The sequence below is a fragment of the Gouania willdenowi genome, chromosome 24, assembly GCF_900634775.1.
Source record: "Gouania willdenowi chromosome 24, fGouWil2.1, whole genome shotgun sequence".
Classification (NCBI taxonomy): domain Eukaryota; kingdom Metazoa; phylum Chordata; class Actinopteri; order Blenniiformes; family Gobiesocidae; genus Gouania; species Gouania willdenowi.
In genome coordinates this window covers 12264551-12287082 of record NC_041066.1, presented here as the reverse complement: position 1 = coordinate 12287082, position 22532 = coordinate 12264551, and the positions used below count along the sequence as shown (strand labels likewise).

Below are 22532 nucleotides of genomic sequence, written 5' to 3'. Positions count from 1 at the left end.
TTGGGAATTTTAAGGCCAATTTTTGTCACAATTTAAACATTAAACACATCAACACAAATGGATAAAAGTTGTATATCCTTGTCAGTTTAATTCCATCTGAGGTAATGGATACTTTTAGTTATAATTGACACAATGCTTAGTATATTATATTTAAATGAAGTTCAACTTAGTTTAACAAAAAAGACAGCTCAGTATTATTTAAGCTAGTTTTATGATACAAAAGATAAGACCAGTTGTGTGTTGATAAATATGTACCTTTTAATTAAGTCATAAACACCAAGGTTTTTCCTGGCTTTGAATATTTTATATTCGACGTAACAGGCCTTCCATCTCCCTGACGTGAAATACGATGAATAGAGGTGTATTTCAGATTATCTTCCTAGAACAGCCACTGGCCAGAGTGAGATTACATAGAGATGAAAGTACTCTCTGGTCCACCAAAATAACTTCTGGTGCAGTAATCTGTTTGTCAATTTGAGTCCTTTGATGATATCTTCTTTGCGTTCAGTTTTTCACCAGGCTTCGTAGATGCGAACACACTTTTTTGCCTATAGTTGCAACCATGAGTGAAAATATACCTGTGAGCAAGATTCTGAAGAAAAGACAAAAGTGAATTGCAGGGCCTGTGGCTGCAGGTTTCTGTCAAGTGCGTTGTCTCTAATACAGCAACTTTGAGGCGAAATGTTGAGATGTCATCCAACAAATACTCCAATATGTCACTGAAAAGGAAGCGATAATATTGGCCATAATGTTAACGCTTGTTTTTTTCAACAGTTCTTCTTTAAAGGCACACTGTGTAACTTTTGGCCACGAGGGGCGCTCGACCTTTTGGCCACAAGCGTTGCAGGACTGTTGCAAAAGTCAACAAGCACTCAATTGGGCCAGCCTCCCCTGTCTTTTGATTGTGTATGCAGACAGTAGTTGACCTGTAGCTTCAGGATAAGATTGGCTCTAAGGGCTGGGTCAGTTGGGCTGAGGTGCGGCTGGGGGAGCAGCCGCCACCGCCACCCTCCTCTCCCCGCCACCAGAGGCCTGCGCTCCCCACTACTCCCTGGCCACGCTGCCGCCGTCGGCCTCCTTTGCCGGGGGTCGGCAAGGTGGCCAGGGTCGGGGCAGACGGGCGACTCGCCGTGCACGGGGCGCTGTCTGGCACCGGGCGAAAGGCGGGTCAACGTAGGTACCTTTTTAGCCTCCTCAGAATCAGTTTTAAACTTTTTGATTGCCTATGCCATGACCAGAAGTCGAACAGGCAGAAAAATACAAGCAAAAGCCTTAGCCCTATGAGTATATCTGAGCCTGTGGTCACGTGACTGCCGTAAAGTGATACGTTCTCCAGGCATTCTGCAGGTCACATGACCTGGCCAAAGACGGTCCGTCTCTTCAAACTTACATGGTCGGTATTTCAAGAGGGAAGACCCGCTCGGAGCGTTGATAATGTCAAGCGCTGTATATTGGCCTGAGGAATCATTTAAAATAACTCATATGGGTCAACTCTTTAGGTCAAAAAGTCTGCATTGTGCCTTTTAAGTTCATGTTGACCCACTAAGAAGTTCATTTAAAAGTTGGGACGTTGATTGCAAAGACCTCAAGGTTAACAGACATCTTGATCTTAGAGCTTTTTTCATCACTAACATACCACAAATATGTGCAAATATCCCCAATTAGTGTCAAAGGTGTCACTGCCACATACCCAGAGGCTGCAGATTTGAGGATTTACTCGCAGGGGTCTTTGTGTGGAAGCATAGCCATCTGAGCCCAGCAGGTTGTTAGGGAAATGTGCTGCACTTTGGTAACTCACACCGTCCTCTGTACTTGTGCAGTTAATCACCCACTTGTGTGATTGCATGTGAGAATGCATCATACTTGTTGTGTGTTTGTTCGGATGCACATCTTTGCACATTCCTTCATCATGGAATGGGTTTGTTGGAATTTGCATGCACCTGTCCTCGTGCCCGCATGGCTGTCTTTTTGTGTTTGCGTGTGTGTGATGGTAAACATTGTCTTCTTGAAACACTAAGCAAATCTCCTCAATGTGATAATTGGCTCCCCAGGGTGTTTGCAGCTTTTCTGCTCATCATTGTCATTCCCCGCAGAAAAATAGGAACTGCGTGTTAGATGAGATTGGCAAAGTTTGTGAGGGGAAACCTGGTTGCACCCTTTTGGCAACACTAAACTTTATGAATATGACCTTTGGGAGGTGGATCCATTGCAACCTGTCAAAGAACTGCTATAGTGTCATTGTGGCATTACCGATGGTTATGAAATTATTTCGAAGGGGTAGAAGGAACTTGATGGAAAATTTCTGTGGTATTCCATCAGTTTCAGGGCTGTGGATGACCCAAGCTAATGGTTTGCAGCTATGACCCCTGTATGGTGTGAAATGCAGACCTGCTTGTGTGCCCAAAGGAAGGTGGAGAAACTTTTCTGGTGAATAGAGACTCTCTCTCTGACTGTCTTTCTCTCTGTCCCTTGCCTCCATATGTTGCTGGAGTCTCTAGGGTGTTCTAGACTGTAGTGCGGTTTCTTAGCTGCTTCAAAGGGAGTGCAGTGAGACAGCTGGGCACCAATCAGACAGCCAAGCAGATGTTGAGGTGACTTGGAGAGAAAATGAATGAAAAAAATGGCAGGGGGTGAAAGCTGATGCAGACGAAAAAGGAAGGCATAAAATTGAATTCATAACATTGACGCAGGAACTCTCAACTTTATAAGTGATTCTCTGTCAAGTGTTTTGGGTGAGCCAATTGCCTTCCATTCCCTTGAGGACACAGGTATTTTATATTAATATACCGGTTAATATCCCAGAAATGAACTATAATTCTGTAAGTGCTGCTCTAGATTCTCTCCAGAGCTCCTGTTGTGAAAGGCTGGATAGAAAAGTTAATGTTCTTTTACCCTGGTGCTTGAATGTTACTGGGAATACAAGAATTGTGCAAAATGTTTAACTGAACAAAAGCTGTTTTCTTCAGTTGTTTTATCTGTTAATCATTCAGTAAGTGGAATGATCAACAATTTCTGGCACATATATTCATGAATACCAATGACATTCCCCTGTACACAATCACCTTTACTTTTTTTCTGTTCAATGTGACAATGCAATCAATGGATTTTAAAGTTTAAGAGCCTTCTTCACTTTCAGCAGAGGTTGTATCCGGTGTTGTGACACTGCATACTTCTGCATTTTTTTTATTCTTCAAAGTAAACCAAAGATTATTCAATCCTCATCAAAGTCCTATTCTCCTATCCTGTCCCACCTTTCATCTTCAGTTACAGGTCTCATATACTGTGTAATACACGAGGACTTGGAGACTTATACGATTCTGGGTTGTGGCTTTATTTAGAATCTAGACATAAGTTTGACGCTATCAGAAGGTCATTTAGAATTGTGCCTTGTTTTTGACAACACTGTGTTCTCTTGTGCTTTGATAATGTTTCCTCCACAAAAAACACAAGTTTTTGTTTTGTCTTGCAGCTGGCACCACCTACATTTTCGGAAAAGGCGGAGGTCTGATCACATACACGTGGCCCAACAACGAGAGGCCAAGCACACGGACGGATCGGCTAGCGGTGGGCTTCAGCACCACCATCAAAGACGGCATTCTCGTCCGCATCGACAGCGCTCCCCGTTTGGGCGACTACATCATGCTTCATATTGTACGTACCATTCTTGCTAATCCTGTTAGCATCACTGTTGGTTATTTTGTGTGACTTTTATGCAGTGACGTGCCATAAGCACCAGGGTTGGGTAGGCAGGGCGTTGCAAATCGAGACCCCCAATATCAACACCAATGACAATTCCATATGTTTCTGCTGACATGTGTTAATCTAACAAAAAACACAGACATGTGTTTTTTGTTAGATTAATAAATGTTTGATAGACATAAACATTTATTCAGTATAGCCTATATACTCTCCCAACAAGCTGTATCTCATGACATGTCAGCGCATCCGTTGTTTGTGTTGGAAACATAGAAACACAGAGAAAATGACAACTCAAAACAGCCTCAGTGAGGCGCATCCACAAAACCATTCACTGTGGAAAGTACCAACAATTTTCTGACCTTACCTTTGCTGAAGGTCTGGTAGCTCAGGTATTGGTCTCCCATCTTTTAAAAGCAGTTTTTTTTCCTCAAAAAAAAGTTTCTTTATTGTTTCTAGCGCTGTCATACTTCCTGCAGTGTTATCCCGGCCACTAGCTAGAGAACGTAACAGCAGCCACGCTTTATGAATTCACAAATGCACTGTGAACGTAAGTATAGCATTTAGCATAGTGCGGTTACATCCAAAGGCAGCGTAGAGAGCTGCCTTTTCACGTAAATGGTTTTCATCTTGGGGAACTGACTCCACATGCCCAAACACATAAAAACACGCTATGGGAACAGAGGCAGAGCAGCAATGTGCTTTTGGGAGGGGGTGTGGTCTCCTCCTGCCTTACAACAGAGTGAGACTGTGCAATGTTTCTGCCATACCAGGAAATAGCAATGTTTAGTCATTTGGGCTATGAAAAGCACAAAATGCTGACACTTTCAAACTTATATGTACAGTAGGCTGTTGGAAATGGAAAAATTGATCATTCATAATTATATCATAATTCAAACAAATAATCAAAATATCAATTCACCCTTGGGTAGGCACTGCCTACCTTAATGCCTACCCTGACTGCACGTCACTGCTTTTATGGCATATTTCAAGAAGTGCAATACTTTCTTTGGAGTCATTTTCAGACCGTATTCAGTCCAAACTGAATTCACTTATGGATTCACCACTTCCCGAATAACACCTACCTTTCCATCACATTCCAGATCTACATGAATAATAAATGGGGCTGTGCAAATACAGTACATGCAGTGAGTTTCTATGATAGAAAACGGACACCTAAGATTTAACATCTTCTGGGCTGCCAACTCAATGTGCCTCAATGCAATAACTTTATTACTTTAATGTTATGACCTTAAGTTTTGATCAATTCCATTCCCATTAAGTATTTACGTAATCGTCAACAGCAGCGGCATGTAATGGTTGACGTCAAAATCCAACAGCGCATGTAAGTCGAGGCATATTTGTCGAATGGAGGATTTGCTGCTGATGCTGTGAGAAAATAAGATGCTGGTGATGATGAGGTGGAGCCACAGTTGCTCAAACAGATTGAAAGACTTTTTCTTCTTAAAGAGCTTCCCTCATCTCCTGAGTGTTGGCCATGTGCTGCAGAAAAGCAGCCATCTGCTCCACAGATATGAGGGCCAACAACAAGCAGTTTGTAACCGGCTTTACAGTATAGAGAGAGCGTGTGTGTTTTGTGCGCGTTTGCATGCATGTGTAGGTGTGGGAGGAAGCAAAGTAGAGGCATGTTTAGACGACGAATCGATAAGGATGTACGGTATAACGTGTGAGAGTGATATTTTTCTGGAGCCTCTTATTATGAAGGAAAATGTATTTTTACTTCAGCTTTCCTGTTAGCACCACAGAATTAGTCAAGTCATTTTTCAAAATATATTTTCACTGTAAATTGTTGCGGGGTATTGTCTGCACTCCTCCAGTGTCATGGGATAGCGAATTAATTAGAATAAAAGCCACTGGAGTTTTGGATAATTCATTTAGGGAACTCAAAGAGTCAGAGCAGCTTTTCTTCACAAACACGATATGCATCATGTAAATGTTTCTGATGACTCGTTGACATGATGTCTTTAAAGGTGGTTTGTTTAGCATTCAAGTGACTGCTGCAAGTATAAAAAAGCAATAAACAGTGCACCATGGGGCTTCTAATTTTACCACTTTTTTGTGACACAGTTTTTGAAAAGAAACCAAACGAATAAAGCCGGACTATTTTGGCTGCAGGTGCTTTATTAATAATGGATCAACCTTTAGTGAATATTTAGCTGTTGGTTCATTGGATTCAGTCATTCTGGAAAAAGATGAAAACATGTCTGATATTTTCTTGAATGTTTTGATAGGGTGTTAACTTTTCCTGGACATGATATTTTATTTGTGTGCGTTTTTTTTTCCATTCTTGCAAACTGGCAGTTGTGTGCAACTATAAAAACAAGGTTGTTGTGTTCAGATAATGTGTGTAATGAAAAATTCCTGACTGCTCTGGGATGCCATCAGATAATAATTCCTAATGACAGGCATTGTTGGGTCTTTGCTGTCAGCACTTTGTGCTTAGTAATGAATCTGGTGGAAAAGGTTAAAGGCATTACGCCTGTCGATTCTAGATATATGGCTGGCCAAAGGTCCTATCTTGCCGGGAGCCATTACTTTAGCCTTTACAATTATCAGGTCACCACTGGAGAATCACTGCACTAAAGTCCTCATAGGAACACTTTGGCTTCTCTAATGGCTTATTATATAAAGTAAACAAAATGTCTTCGGTAAGATTTCGGTCTTTAATTTAAGCAATAGAAGATGTTTCTTCCTGACCTTGACATTGACTGAAATATCTTGCACTTGCAGTTTTTACCCCCAAAACAGCCGATGTGGCGTTTTCTTAAACACACAAAGCCCAAGAGCAGCACAAGAGAAAAACAAGACATTTCAAGGCAAAGCATAAGAACAGACTTGCCTTTGAGAAACTGCCTCCCTCTTTTTTTCCCTTCATTATCTCCTCTGTGTGATTAGCTTTCGGTCTGTTTGGCAATCATGAATTAAAATGCTGATTGTTGTTTCAATTTTAACTGCTTCCATGCGCTGTTTGTATTGTAAAGGGTAATTTCGGGTAATTTGAGGTGAGGACGAGAGTTTTTGCCACTGCGGGGTATTTCATTTACAAGTTCATTCAATTTAAATGCAAAGGGCAAAACAGATAAGGAAGCATATCAGCACGTTGTAAAAAAGAGATATACAACCTTAATCGAGAGCTGCGATTAAAAAAAAACGTAAAGCTGTCTTAAAATATGTTTTTATCACCGATGGGTTTCGGAGTCAGAAGAGTTAAAAAGGGGAGCTTGTGGCAAAACGACAGTGATTAAAGGAGGTGTGGGCTTACATTCATGGCAGAAGATGAGAAACTCTGAGCCTTGGGCTAAATGTGTTGGTCATGAGTCACTCAATCTCTCACCGTAGACTACATAACATCACAGGTGAATACACGCAGTCTGATTTCGTTTCTCAATCCAAGCTGTATTACATTCTTCTGAGCAGCACTCAGAGAAGTCACCACGAACCAAAAACACAATTTATCAGAAACTCATGGCTGAGATCAACTGGGATGGTGGGGATTTGGTGAACAGACAATGGTTTCAGGAAGGCCACCTTTACTTTTGGTCCGAGCTTTGATTCCTGACACATTCATATGTTCTCTCCATGCTTGTGTGGCTTTTCTCCACAGTCCCAAAGCATGCATTTTGATTTTCAGTGAATTGCTCCAAATGTTGGATTACTGTGGGAGTGTTGGCTCTGCAGCTGTTGTCGAGTCAAGAGTGTAAGCTGTGATCTTTCCTGACATCTCCCCATGACTCTTCATAGGACAAAGTGGGTACAGAAGATGAATAAATTAACCTATTAAAATAATAAAGCATACAGCAAAAACATGTTTAATGTACAACCAAAGGCACAAGTTCATATCAGGTACTCCTATACTGACCAACATTTTTTACAATGCCTCCAGTGTCAATGGTGCAAAAACCAATATGTAAATTACACAATATAAAGAGAGAAGAAATTAGGTCATAGCATAAAAATTGTAGTGTTAGGGTTTGTTGTTGTACCACTGTTGTACGTTAGATGGTGCGTCATTACCCAACACAGCTAAAGACTGTGTTATTTAAGCATTTTGCCACAGAGAGACATCTAAAACATGCAGCTCTGTGGCTCCTGAGGATCAGAGATTGAGGCTTTTATTTTAAAGGTGCAATATGTAGAATTTAAAATATGTCCTAAATACCTAAAATAAAAATTTTAGTTTTAAGAAACATTTTTTTTTTTTTAGACTACATAGTTATACTATATAGATTAATAAATATTGCCAGTGTAGTGTAGAATAAACCTACCGTGAACGTTTCCTACTGTAGACAATGGGCATATGCACCTGGCGAACTGCCTATGCGCGTCCGTCATGTTGAAAAAAGGTAAGATTATTTCCTTTAATTTTTAGGGTTACAGTTCGGGTTTGGGTTAGAATTAGGGTTTGTCATAGTAGGGAAATTTAAAGTAGTCAAATATTGTACGTATACGTGTAAATATTTACTACGCAATTAATGCGCATGCGCTTTCACGCGTAGGTTTATTTTTCACTAGTATAAGCCTATTTACAGCAGAGCAGTCCCTGAACTAGGCCATTTCTGGTAACAAACATCCATTAAAGAGATAAACGCTGCGCTACCCGTGAGGTTTACAATTAACAAACAACTGCTTAAACATCTTCACTCATGAACGCGTCACACATGTAAAGCTGACGTTATACATCGGCTCGCATGGGCCTGCCGAAAACATTTGCGGGGTGTAGCAGAGAATATTGTCACCTGTACAATGTATGGCGGAAGAGTCGGTTTTACTCAGTAATATGCCACCTGTTGGTGGCAGAAATTGCGTGCAAATCTCACATATTGCACCTTTAAAAGACTCATCTAAATGCAGACTGTATAGAAAAGTTCCTCCACCTTGTTCCCCATTTTTAGTTTTTGTTGTTCCCCATCTTTAGTTTTTAATTCACTTCTAGCCACACACAACAACAAAGTGTTGGTATAAATGTGGTGATTTGGATATTTTATGTCAGTTGTTATATCCAAAACCTAATTGTGGTTTCCATTTAACGATAAATGCAGCAATTCCACACAATCTACAAGTTTCGATCACTCTATTTTATTTTTTTTTTTTTTTTTTTTTTTTTTTTTTTTTTTTTATTTTCTTTTATTCTTTTTATTTTTACCTTGTCTGCACATGCTTTCGAAGGTTAACACTACAAGAAGTGCAATCTTTTGACAGCAATGCATATTTTATTATTGCAATTAAATAAATTTATTTATTTCATTGCATAATTGTGACCGTCACCAGCCCTCCCTAGGGAAGGGTAAGAAATACTTTATTAAAGGGAGGATGTAAAAAAGAGAGGGCAGTGTTACACCAAGGTGAGGGGTTGGAGGGGGGTGGGGAAGTTAACAGGGAAGAGGGATACAAGATAGGATATGGAATGGGTGAGGAATAGTTTTAAGTGATGCGATGTGAAATTGTGGTTGTGTATATTGTGTTTATTGTTGTGTTGTCAAGTCAGTTTGGTGACCAGTGTGTGGTTTAGGAATAATGGTGGTGGCTGTGAACAGAGGAAGAGGTGAGTGGAAATTCCATAAAACAGGTATTTGGGAACAACGTGTCTAAGGTTGAGCCCAGTATGAGTGTTATCCCACAGCCCAAGGCCAGTGCATCCATGACAAATGTATTTCCAAGTACCGCCACTGCAAAACCCAAGAGCCGCCCCCGGGCCCGAAGAAGCAGTCAGGCCAGCAGCAAGAGCAGGCAGCCTAAGGGCCCCCGGCGACCACCCCACGGCCAAGCAGTCCCCCGAACGCCCCCAAGATCCCAAGCCGAGAGGCAGCCATCGCCCCCCCCATACACACCCGAGAAAGCCCCAAGGAGCCAAGGACCCAGCGCACCACGCCACCGATCCCACCCCCCAACCCCCAGACCCCCCACCCCATCGACCCCCCCCACCCCCCCACCCCACCCCGCGCCTAACCCCCCGAGGGGAGGGCCCAGAGAACTCCCTGCCCGAGGCCCCAGCGGAGGAGCCGAAGCCCACACCCAGCAGACGACCAGAACCGCGCCGAACAGGCAGCCAGTGGGCACCCGCCGGCGAGCCCAGAGCCAGCAGGGGCCCGACCCCAGGCCAGAAGGACCCGGAACGGATGCAGCACCAGGAGCAGCCCGCCCAGGGAGGACGACCACACCCCAAGCCGCATAAGGCACCAGGGGGCCGCTGGGAGTCTCCCCGCCGGCCCCCAGGCACCCCAACCTAGCCCCCCACGGCGCCCCAGATCACCCTTCACTGATGCCGCCCGCGCCACGAGCTTCAGTTCTTTTTTTTTTTTTTAAAGCCAGGGCCCCCTCCAAGGGCCAAGCCAGACCGCCCCGCCGGGATGTGGCCCCCTATTCCGGCCCCCGACACCCTACCTCACGGGGCACTGCCCAAGCAGGGGCCGTACCAGTAGGTACGCAAGGGCGCGGCACGCGCCACCCGCCCCGAAAGACCCCCGCCAGGACCGGCCCGGCCAGCAGGCCAAGCACCCCGGGCCCCAGGAGCACCCCCCGGGACCAGGACCCCCCAAGGGCAAGCCCCCGGGCCAAGCCCCCCGGGACGCATCCCCCACCCCCGCCCGGGACCCGGCCACGGCCCAGCAGGACCGCACAGCCCCGGACAGCCCACGGCCAGCAGCCCAGGGCCCGCCGCCCCCCGGACAGCGCCAGCCACGGAGCAGCGCCCCCCGCCGGCCCGCGAGCAACCGGCGATCCCCACCGCGGGGACGGAGGCACCCCAATGGCACACATCAAGTGCGGGACAGCAGCCCCCAGCCAAAGATGCCCCGGACCCACCCACCAGTCCGCAAACGGCAGGATAGACCCACCAGGCAGCCGACAGCAACCTCCACCACCGGAACAGCTAGCGCCGCCCCCCAGTAAACAGCATCACCCCGAGGCGCCAAGCAACCCCGCCCCAACCCCGGCGAGGACACCAGCACCCCCCCAGCACACCCACCCCCCAAACCGGCGAGGCAGGCCGCCCCGGGCCCGCACACCGCAGGGCCCGCCCCCAAGGCCACCAGGAGACAAAGCAAGCACCAAGCCACACCCAAGGGGGAGAGGCACCCCCGCGCCCCACCCGGCCGACACAGCCCGGAAAGACCCCGCAAGGAGAGACCCCGGCAAAGCCCCCCGAGACCCACCGCCACGCCCGACCGCACCATCTTGATGTGCTTTTACTCTATGCAGTGGCCCAGCCATCAACAGAGGGGCCAGGCCCCCACCGGAGAGGCCCAAATATGTGTACCAACCCACCACCCTGTTATGGTGCCTCTCCATTCCCCAATGGAGAGGCACTTCCCGATCCCCTGTGTGAATGTGTGTGTTTGGTGAATGTATGGGGTGTAATTAAAAGAAGGGGGATGGAGGGGAGCGGTGCTCCCCCTCCAGCCTCTGTGGATTTATGTGTATGTGGTGTAATAGGCCGGAGGGTGTAAATGATGATACACCCTCCGGGGGGTGACATGTTGAGATGCGATTAAAATTGGAGGGATTAGTAGGGCAACTAGAGGTGGGAGGGCCGCCCCCACGCCACTACATAGTAACACAGGTGGCGGCCCCCTCCACCCCCAGCTCCACCATCCAGCCCCCCAAGGGTTGGGTATTGGTGTGTGGTGCATTTTGTGAGTGAGCCAGACCAGCTGGGAGTGGGGTGAAGTGAACATGTAGGAGGCCTGTCCAGTGTGAGCCGGGCCCGTCCGCGTGGCGGGCCACGCGAGAGGGTAGATGGCGCAGACGGGCAAGTGGCACTGCGGGCCCCGGAACAGCACAGCCGGAGACCCCCCCCACGGCACCCCCCAGACCGCGCCGGCCCCGCGGAGCACGGCGACACCCCCCACCCCCGGGCACAGCCAGGCACCAACAACATCCCCCGGCGCCCCAGGGGGCGACCCCCGCCGCCCGCCGGCCCGGAGCAACGCCACCCCGCCACCAAGGGGAGCGGCCGAGCAGGGGGGAGGCCCATGCCCGCACCAGGGCCAGCACAGGCCCACCCGGCACCACGATACAACACTCTCCACCGGGAGGCGGCCCCGGCCCCCCCGACGAGAGAGGACGCCATCCACCGCCAAGCAGGGCCATCCCGCCAGCCACGGACCGGCAAGCCAGAGTACCGAAGCACCCCCAGCCCGGAACCGCCCCCCCACACCAACGGCGCCAATAGAGCCCCCCCCCCCCCCCCCCCACGGAGGCAATCCCCGACGACCCACGCACCGGCACGAGACACCCCCCCGACGCCAGCACACCCCAAACAACAGCGGGCCCAAGGCCACCAGCCCCGCCCCGCCCAAGGCTGCGCAGCGCCGCCGCGGCCGGTCCCCGGGCAGATGGCCGGAGAGCACCTCCCCGGACACGTAGCCCAAGGATCCGCCCCCGGGGCACCCCCGCCCCGGAATCGCGCCCACGGCGCCCGGTGCACCCAGCCAGCAGACCAGCCAATCCCAACGCGGATCCACCGGGCCAGGAACCACGCGCCACGCCCCCGCACACCCGCCCAATACGACCCCCGGGGAGGCCCCATAGCACCCCTCACCCCACCCCCTAGCCATAACGTCCACACCCCGGCCATTGCGGTCGTACAAAAAGCCCCCGAGGGGGCCCCGCCTGGCTCGTCGCGCAAGCGACATCCCTAGCAAAGGTGCGCCCCAGGGAGCCAAGCCAAGGACCCGCAAGGGCCGACGGAGCAACCCACAGCCACACCCCGCCACCCAGCAACCCAGGAGGCAATCGCCGACCCCGGGCAGCAGCCACCCCCAAAGCTACCCCCACCCCGGATCCCCCCGGACCGGAGCCAAGGACCCCACCACCCCAGGCCCCCCAACGAGACCACCCCCCAGCCAACCCACCCGGCACGGCACCGCCCGTCCCCCAGGCGGGAGCCACAGCCCCCCCACCAGTGCCCCAGGCCAACGGGAGCCCCCCAAACCCAACCCCACAGGATGGCGGGCGCAAGAGCAAAGGAGGAGGAGGGGGGGAGGACGAGACAGGGGGACAGGGAGCAAGGGGAAGGAGCGGCAGGGGAGCACGCAGGGCCCCAGCCCCAGAGACCAACCAGATGCGCATGCAAGTGGCAACGGCGCCAAATCAAACAGCCCCGGGACCCCGTGAACACCCAGAAGGAATGCACACCCGTGCTGAGGCAACAAGGCACCCCGGCAACCCACCCCAGCCATCCTGACCAAGACCACCCCAGAGGCCCAAGGCGGCCCCGGCCTACAGTTGGGCTAGTGCGTTAGTAAAGAGTGGTGATCACTCTATTTTAAAGGTTTTGCAACATACAGTATATTCTGGAAAGTAATCCAAAACTGAACACCTTTAAACACTTCATCCTATCAGATGTTTGGTAGCTTTAGTTTCTAATTTGCAGAAAAACTTATAACAAGGCACCAGAGAAAATTACCATAATAACTCTGCTACTGCCAGCTCCGCAATGATCTACATCTAATTAAAGAGTACCTAAAGTGAATTTTTATTGCAAACTCTATTTAAAAAATCCTACATAATGTTAGAGGTTTAGTCAGGTTATTTTCTTAAGAAGTGCTTAAGAAGCACTGAAAGAAAAAAACTGTCTCATCTATAAATAACGGATTCTGACTGCCGGCTGTAGCTGCTACGATGCACAACAAATGCTCACTATGAAATATTTTTACTGTCAGGTGTAATAAATAAAATAATATTAAAGAAAATATTGAGAAAAGCACTATAGATACCTTAATAAAGAGAAAAAATAACTGCATCAACGACTTGTCGTCACATCTGGCTGAAAATGGCTGCTCGCCATGGATTGTATTTTAGGATATCAAAAAATTACTTCAAATATGTGTTTATATGTTGTTTTTATTGGCAATAGCCTTTATTAGTCACATTTCAAGTGCAGGCACCCTTTGAAAGCCATTACTTGAAATGACATGTCTTACAGGAGAAGATGAATGTAAGATTTAAAGTGTGATTTTTTTATAGTGCCTGAAGCTTAGTCGCATTTTCTTTGGGTCTAATATTTTAAGACCTTCCCTTTAGAGATTATCTTGTTTGTTACTCATCTGTTTGTTTTTATCATCTAAACTAAAGCTTGACAGCAATCACCAAATTTGATTGTGGCGATGTTATATAAATATTCTAAAAAGCCTCGTGGAGAAATCACATCAGTGATGACATTTTCTCTGGATGATGTTTCTGTGCTTTTTTCACTTAGAAAAAGGTGCAGCTGCTGAATAATTAAAAAACAAAGTGCAGATAGTGAAGGCACGATGTAGAATGAAGTGAGAGATGCCGATGGTAAACACTAAATGGTGAGCCATGCATTTCAGCATACATGAACTGCATTTTCTTTTTTTTTTTTTTTTTAAAGGAATTAATGTGTATGAACAGATTCAAAGTGTATTCTTCTTTTACACTTGTTCCTCATCTTCCTCGGCCACTTTCTCCATCTTTTTGTGTACATGTAGAGCTTTATCAGCTTCTCCACTGACCTCCCTTTCTCTACCCCTCTGCTTCTGACAGGCTCAATATAAGATGCTTGATGGGTAGTGTACCTTGGTACTACAGCTCGTATGTGGCCACTATTGTATTGCCTCTATCAAGTTACGCTACCTCGGCAGGGAGAAATAGATAATATCATGGTTATGGCTCATAGCCTCTGATAATATTACAGCTTCATATTTGAGTAAGTATTTTCTTACAACCCACATTTGAGTTCCCCCTATGGTAGCTGTTTTCCTCATTTTGAGGTAATCCTATTATCTGTTTCATCTAATTTTATACATAATGAATAAATAATGGGGCCTGAATAAAAATAAATAAGTAAATAATAAACAAACGCATCATAATTTCCTTTAGAGGAAAAAGAAAAGATATGATTAAGTTTAAAAAAAAAAAAAAAAGTGTCAAAACAACAGAGACAGGAGAGCAAACCAATGAAAAAGCTGCGTTTCCAGGTTGGGTTTAGAGTTTTCAAAGGAGGCCGTTTACGACAGTGTTTCTCAAATGGGGGTACGCGATGGTACTACAGGGGGTACTAGAGAGAGAGAGGAAAATTAACAAATGAAAGCATTACAAACACAGGGTTTTATAATGTTAAATTTTTCGTTAAAAGATGAAAATCACACTAAATATTACCGGCAACTCACAAAACGACATCAAATGAGGGAAAAATACACAAGATCATTACAAATTATGCAAAAAGAACAGAGAACAGAGAAACATACAAAAGACATAAGAAACAACCAAACAACACCATAAACACACACACTGTGAGATAACAATTTAAATAATACCAACAACACACAAATGACAACAAAAACACATAAAATAAGAGAAAAATATACTGAATAATAAAAGAAAAACCCAGACAAACCACAGCAAAAACACAAAATGACACAAAAAACACACAATGATGATTGAAATTATCTTGATTAGAACATGAAGGCATACAAGGAAAAGTCTTGAGGTGTATTCCAGAAAGGAGGTTCAACAAACTATCCATAAACTCTGTTTCAACATACCCCGCGATGGGAAACCGTAGTAATGTAAACCTTAGGGTACTTGCGTGCACAAGCGTGGTAAAACGCCATCATCAATTGAGCAAAGATCACACGAACTACCATGGCAACCACCCGGAAGAAAGCGATTAGCAGGCGTTTGGGGAATATGAGCATGTTATAAAGGTGCATTCACAAAAAACACCAATTCAGCAACTATAGCTGCTTAAATCGCCCGTGATTAATCATGCTTTTTGGTCTCTTCATCTTTTTGTCACTCCAGTGACGTGATGACTGGGAAATAATATGAATAAAATGTGTCTGAGGAGCCGGGGCAGCATTGCTAGGAGGGCTGCTGCATAGAGAGGGCATATCTCTTCTTCATATCTCTATAGCCGTAGGTTTACAGCACTTATCATAGACAGCTCTACTTGTACTTACAATTTAAATGCTCAACTTACGGAGTTTCTAAAGGATGAGTTCACTCAAAATTTAATTAGAATTTAATAGGTGTATTCAAGGAGTATTTCACTTTCATTTGGCCCCAGTACGTTGGAGAAGTCTACAGCCCTCTCGCTACAGTGGCTATAAAGAGACACCATACGCATCATTTATATTGATTTTTAATTGTCATTTAATAGTCGTCAGAGTCGTCTGGACGTCCAAAAAAGGTTGGATTCGAACCCCCGACCCCTTGCTCCCATTTAAATTGACATTTTCCCCTTTACATTTGCCACAGGTTTATACCTTGGCAACTTTAGTACAGACAGCAGTAGGTGTTTTAATGCAGAACAACCATACAGTGTCTTTCCCTAAATGCTTTGGATCCACAATGCAGAGCATTTTTTGCAAACTACAGTTTGCAAAAAAAAAAGTAAAGCAGCATAACATTTGTTATGATGTGAGCTTGTCTGTCACTTGTGATGTTACTAATGTGTGTCAGAGAAGAGTGTCAAGGAAAAATTAAAGTGAGCCTTGAGAAGAGGTGTTCAGGTGGACAGAGCCAAGTCGTAATCCTGGGTTTCTTAGACAAAACCTGCCAGCGAGCAGGTTCAGTTTACGGAGAATGTTACCATGGTGACATACTCGGAGAAGAACATACCTCGCCTTCAGGACAGGAATGGGATACTCAGAGTTTCCCTCAGTTTGAACATAACCCGCTATCTGGCATACTCCTTTGGTCCCACATCAGGAGGGAGATGACCGTAAACAATACAAACTATAGAAATAAATATATTCAGGAAACACTAAAAACTGTTTCATTCCACTTCTTCACAGAATGAGATTCTTTAAAATGTGGTGTTATCGCTCATTCATTCCATCATTATGATTTATAGTTGTTTTTCACAGAATTCTGAGCAAAATGTAGTAGTCGGACCTAAAGGGGGTACTTGAGCCAAAAAAGTTTGAGAACCACTGGTTTAGGAGATATTTTGGTGGCGTTTTGAACACACTTTGACACATTGTTGAATGGAAAATCTGAATAATCAGCAGACAGACAGAAAAAAAAAGCTGCTCATTCTGAATTTATTAAGTAGTTTATTCAGCGTTTGTCAGTTTAGGGTGTTTTAAATGATAATGGCGAGCTTTGTTTGTATAGCTTTTGTAGCAGGCGACGCAACAGAGCCAAGGTCATTACGCCAACATTACTTGAACTTGTATTGATGTTGACACTGTCCACCTTGCCCAGGGACAACAGCTGAAAACTAGCTCGGCAGCTAATACGGACACATTTACAGACATTTTCATTCATGTGTACAGTCCCTGTGAAATAAAAATAAATAGATAAATAGCTCTTTTAAAATATATAAGCCTATTAGTAGGAATTTTGTATTTTTGAGGCTTATCAGCCTGAAAACAGCTTCTGGTTTAAAAGTAGATTTGTAGAGAAAACAACTGCTCTGTAAATCAGAGGAATTTAATATCGAAACAAAGAGATTATATTTTGGGGACCGCTTTCAGTATTTATCATGGCTTTGTCGAGTCCTGAAAAATGTTCTCCTTTTTGTTGTAGGTGAAATGGCCATCGTACGCTACGGAAATACAATATTAGGAGAAATATACAGTACCTTTTTGTCGTTACATACAGTAGCTTTATCATTTTGAGTAATCAATGGTTTGCTTATTGATTGATACAAAATGTTGTTTTTTTCAGTTTGAATGCTGTCTGAATGAAAGGAAATGTATTATTATTATTACAACTATATCGCTTCCAATTGCATGTGTTGTAGAAGTCAGTTTATCGTGCAAATATTTAATACTATACAGTATTTTTGCTCGATGACACTCTTCATGTAATGACTGTTTACAGCAGGCTGAGTTTTATGTGTAATGTGCTAGCTTGCAGGAGTGTGTGCATAACATGCTATCAGTGTAACATTTGACAACCTCATTACAGAGATTTTGAAACATACCTATCTATGATCTAAACCCTTATTCAGTTTGAGTACTTTGATTTTCCTAAGCAAATAAAGCTTCCGCCAAAAGTAGTGTATGAAGGCTAGTCCGGATTATAGTCTCTAAATAGAGTTCCTAAAGATGTTGAATGTGTGTGCGCTTGTTATTATCTATTATTTTATGTGTTATTTATTACTATTATTCTGTCTCGGCAGTGGCAGCAAACATGGGTAGACCAGACATGTAGGAAATGAAGGTGATTGTGTCAATTAGTTTGTAAAAAGAGCAGCTTGACATTTGCCTTTTTGTTTTTGAGGTCCATGAAAATAGTCGGTTCATATCTGACTTGACAAACCAAAAGTATTGATCACTCTGAAAGACTAAAATAAGCACTGTTGCCAGCACCAGGTTGGTAAAAAAAAAAAAAGGTCAAATCTTTCAATTTACTGTATTTTCTGTTGAAGTGGAATGGAGGCTGTCAGAAAAAGGAGCAGAATTTGAGGGGATGATACTTAAGTCATAGATTCCACATTTTATTTTCCTATGATGTGTAAAACGGATCTCATTTAATTGCCAATAACACTATAGTGATGTAGGGATGATTACAGCCAGTGCCTTTAATATGCCAAAGCAGCGTAATTAAATGCTCCTCTGTGACAGTGAGTGGCATTAGTTATTACGGCCAAACAACAGTGACTTAAGCAGGGTACGCACAGGAAGCTTTTACCCTTTTACTCTGTACCACGGATGGCAAACGCCAGATTATCTTATGTTTTATTACTGTACATTCTCCTTATATCCATATCCTGTGGTCTGAGTTGTGATATGATTGGCTCTGTAACAAGTCGGATTTGACAATCCTAAATATTAAACTTCTTCAATATATGACAAAAACTCCTCATATGTCCAACTCATGACCCTGTGCTTTGTGACGTATGTAGCCAATCAGAAAGCAAGCTGACTGAGAAACATGTTCCAAGTCACTTTTTCAAGTAGGAAGTCAGAAAATCCTTGTTGGAATGCGGCATTATATCACGTTGTTAGATATTGTTTGATTGCGCAAGATTCCTGGCTTGGAGGAAGTTCGGTGGTGTGACAGAATTGTTCTGTGTGTGGTGTGTTGAGATTATCGGAGCACACACACACAACGATCAAAACTGTTCTATGCCTGATTTTATGTCTTAATGTGTGAGGTCTGTAACAGATAAACCATCTCTTTAGATTTAGAATTTTTTTGTGTGCACCCTACTTTAGAGTTACGTTACTTTTGAAATAACTCGATGGTAGGCCTGGGAATTGATACGAATTTAGCGATTCTGATTCCATTATCGATATTTCGATTCTCATTGGGTGAGGGAATTAAATTAAATGACGCGTTCCCACTTTGATGACGAATTTGACACGGCACTGAGCTGGAGAAGGCGCGCCTCCAGGAAGGTCTCTGCCATGATTGACATGTAAACAGACACGCCCACAAAGGTGAGCATGTCAGCGTCCTTTGTGCAGTGCTATGTATGTAATTTCTACAGTCCATGTATGTACCGGTGAACGCCCCGCCCCCACGATCTGTCTCGTGTTTAGAAAGCAGCATGAGCTCGGCTATGGAGTGGGTGGGAGGAGGGCGGGCCGTCCTCTGGCCCTACGTCACCATGCGGGGAGGAGGAAGACAGTGTCCCGTCAATAGACACGCCCACTCATGAATATGCATAAGTAGGACGCAAATCAGCCTGTTTGTGTAGAGTTGCTCACAAAGTGACTTTTCAAAGGCTAAACAGAGGCGAGTTTGGGAAAATAAAATCCTATGTTTATGGGGTTCTTAGAACTAATGGAGATGTGTGAAAAATAAAAGATGACATGGAACCTTTAATAACTGGTATTAAAGCTGAGACAACATTGCAAAGTTAGCAATACTGGAGATTAAAAAGGATTCCCTAAGTCGCTAATCAGGACACCTTAAAATGCACCTGCTGCCTGTCGCTGTGGTAGCTCGTTCACTATTTAGTGTATGTACCATAAACATCCTCCCATCACAGTAGCAGTGAAGCATCATCCATTAACACTGCTCTCTTTCATTCAGATAATGCCCAAATTTCACTTGGCTGCCTTCCTTTCAGGCTTCCTGATACCGTGTCTGCTGACTCACCGTCACACCATATAGCAGCTTACCGGCAAACATGAATAGAGCTGAGTCATCAAGTAATCCTTTTAGCAACACCTAATCAAAATGTAAGTTGAGGATTTAAAAAATGTGCTTGAAAGTAAGAAGGTCAACATGTCTTCACCATGAGGAACGGTTTATAGCAATCACTTATCTTCAATTAAAGTACAAAGAATAGAAAAACAAAACAAAGAAAATTACTATCAATATCTCACATTTTCTGAAGGTACTATTGACTTAATGCCCTAAGATTATGAATGTAGATGCTTTTTTTCTACTGTAATCAATAGGCAGTAACTATCCGTACAGTTGCCATATTAATATACCAACATTCTATCCGTACGCAGCACCCCTATTTGTCCAGTTTAGGTCACGTGACTAAGACTAAACCTAACCTTAACCCTAATTCTAAAAATTGTTGCAATATTGGGTTATAACCTAACCCCAACCTTACCCTAACACGCTACGTACGTGTACTTCTGTAACCGTACCAATAGCTGCGGGGGTTTTCCATACGGCAACCATACAAATACACTTTCTAATCAATAATGCCTCATTTCTAAAATTTTTATTTTTTTTTTTTTCTTAGGTTAAAAGTAATCAAACAAATAATGTACCAACTATAGATTAAAAGCTCTATTCTTTGCATTTTGGTAGATAAGCCATATAGATGGCCCATAAGTAGTGTTAAATATTTTGTTGTTGATATTGGATTTCAAAATAGTTTTTAAAAAGTGATTTAATGCCAATTATCTAGTGGCATCCATTGGACCAGGGTCTCACAAAGCTCCAGGGAGTCTGGGCCCTCGAGGTGATTGTCTGATATACTTGGTTGTGCATAAATAGAAAGAAATGTTAATTTGCTTAATTTGCCAAGCATATCAGATTTGATACATGCATGTACATTTCTCAAAAGCCCCCAAATTCTTGAATATGCACCAATTTTAAACAAAAACATATATATTTTTTCTAGTAAATCACACTTTGTTTTTAATTTGTCTTTTTGTTTCCCTTTTTCTCTACATGTGTCTAAAAAATAAGTTCTTTACTTGTTTTATGACAGCTCCGGCTTCACAGGGCAGCTCAGGGGCTTTAAAAACTTTAAAAATGTGCCTTCAGTATGAAAAATGTGTTCTCCCCCTATTTGCATCGCTGATAGAGTTTTCTGTGACATTTCTGAGCTGACGCTGAATATTCAAAGAGGGCTAGTGTGGATTTACAGTCGACAATTTTGAATAAATAACTAAATAACTCCTTTTCGGCGACTGAAAACATGGGGGGAAGATGCACCGGCTCACTTAATGCACATTACACCAAAAGTCTTTTTTTTGTGCCTTGTATTTGCTCAAATAGAGCATGCATGAATGCGCACAAACATATGTAACGCAAACGCATGCTGGGCTTTTTATATCTTTCCCTCTAGCTTTTATTCCCCCCCCCCCCAACACCCCCCAGGTTTCTGCACTTATGAACACACTGTAAAAACACACACTCTCACACATTTCCAGAGGCTCCATTTACAAATTGTCACACCTTGGTTTATTTCTGCTGTCACTGCAAACATGATGTCAGGGCTCTTTGGGGACAACTGCCCGTCACTCTGCCATGTCAACCGAAAGCACCTCCCCGGGGGGCGGGGTCAGTTTACTGAGCGGACCTTGAACACACTAACCGCATCACACTTCAGGAGTGCTACAGCTAGTAATATCTACTCCGGATGGATGAACAAAGCAACATTATTACCTGGTACCCCCTGTGCTGTGGTCTGGAGCCTCAGCCATGTATATTTCATGAAATGGGATACAAATTAAATGTGAAACAACAAAAAGTGTGCCAAAGCCCTGGAGTAAGCCGATTCTTTTCCAACTTTTTGATAATACATGAATCCCATTCACCAAGTGACAAAGACACACATGAAAACAGAGGTGCAAGACAGTATGCAGCATGTGAATCCAAAAGTAGAACATATACAAAAGTCTGAATGGAAAAATTGAGGGTGGGGAGTTAGAGAGGATGAATTTTACAATTCGGAGCAGGATCAGAGAAAAACTTGGCTCGGATAAGTCTCAGCACACGAGCACATGGGCTGTGAATTCTAAATGATGTGTTGCTTTTCTGTCTCACTTTGAAGCCCTGACACCACACCATCCGCCTCCTCGCTCAGATCTCTCACTCCTTCTTATCTCTTTGTCTTTCTTTTTTCTGCAACAGGGCTTTTGGCGCTGTTGTTTTTTCACGCTGAAGGCTAGAGCGAGAGAGGCTAAAGCTCCCAGGAACCGTTTGTGCCAGGGTTAGGGTTTCAAAGGTCACGACAAGAAGTTATAACACTATCAAGATGTGTGAAGGCGTCTGTTAGTAATTGGTTCATCTACTGTTTGTCAAATATTGTTAAATCTTTTGTAAAATCTTGGTACAGAAGTTTGCATGTAACTCCACTGTTCTGACAGCATTGCTAAACACCTCCAAAATGTTGGTTTCTAAAGGCCTGAAGTAATTTCTAGTAAAAACACCGTTTTTTAATGCAAGTCAAAAGCGACACAAATTATTTAACAGCTATAAATATGTAGCTACTACATATTCATGGTTGCTTTTTATGGGCTTCTGAAAATGACTTTCACACTTTACGAAGTCATCCTCAATCACGAGCCCGTCCTCTGTCTCTGCTAAAGAGTCCTGAAGTCCTTTCTATTGCAGAAAACTTGGGGTTTGAAGCAGGGTACACCTCAAACAGCTCATTACTCCATCACAGGGTCCACAAATAAAAACGTGTTATCTGG

At 44.3% G+C, this 22532-nt stretch overlaps 1 protein-coding gene across 16 annotated transcripts in view; it reads left to right on the top strand.

Annotated features, from left to right (window-relative positions):
* Nucleotides 1-22532, top strand: part of nrxn3b (neurexin 3b) — a 383656-nt gene that overhangs the window by 274587 nt on the left and 86537 nt on the right. For all 16 annotated transcript variants that reach the window (XR_003672980.1, XM_028440201.1, XM_028440215.1 and 13 more), the window contains one exon: nt 3470-3651. Coding sequence is in view for 15 of the 16 variants with exons in the window: in XM_028440201.1 (XP_028296002.1) it covers nt 3470-3651 (182 nt within the window). In the remaining variant the exon portion in view is untranslated. The remainder of the gene's footprint in view (nt 1-3469; nt 3652-22532) is intronic.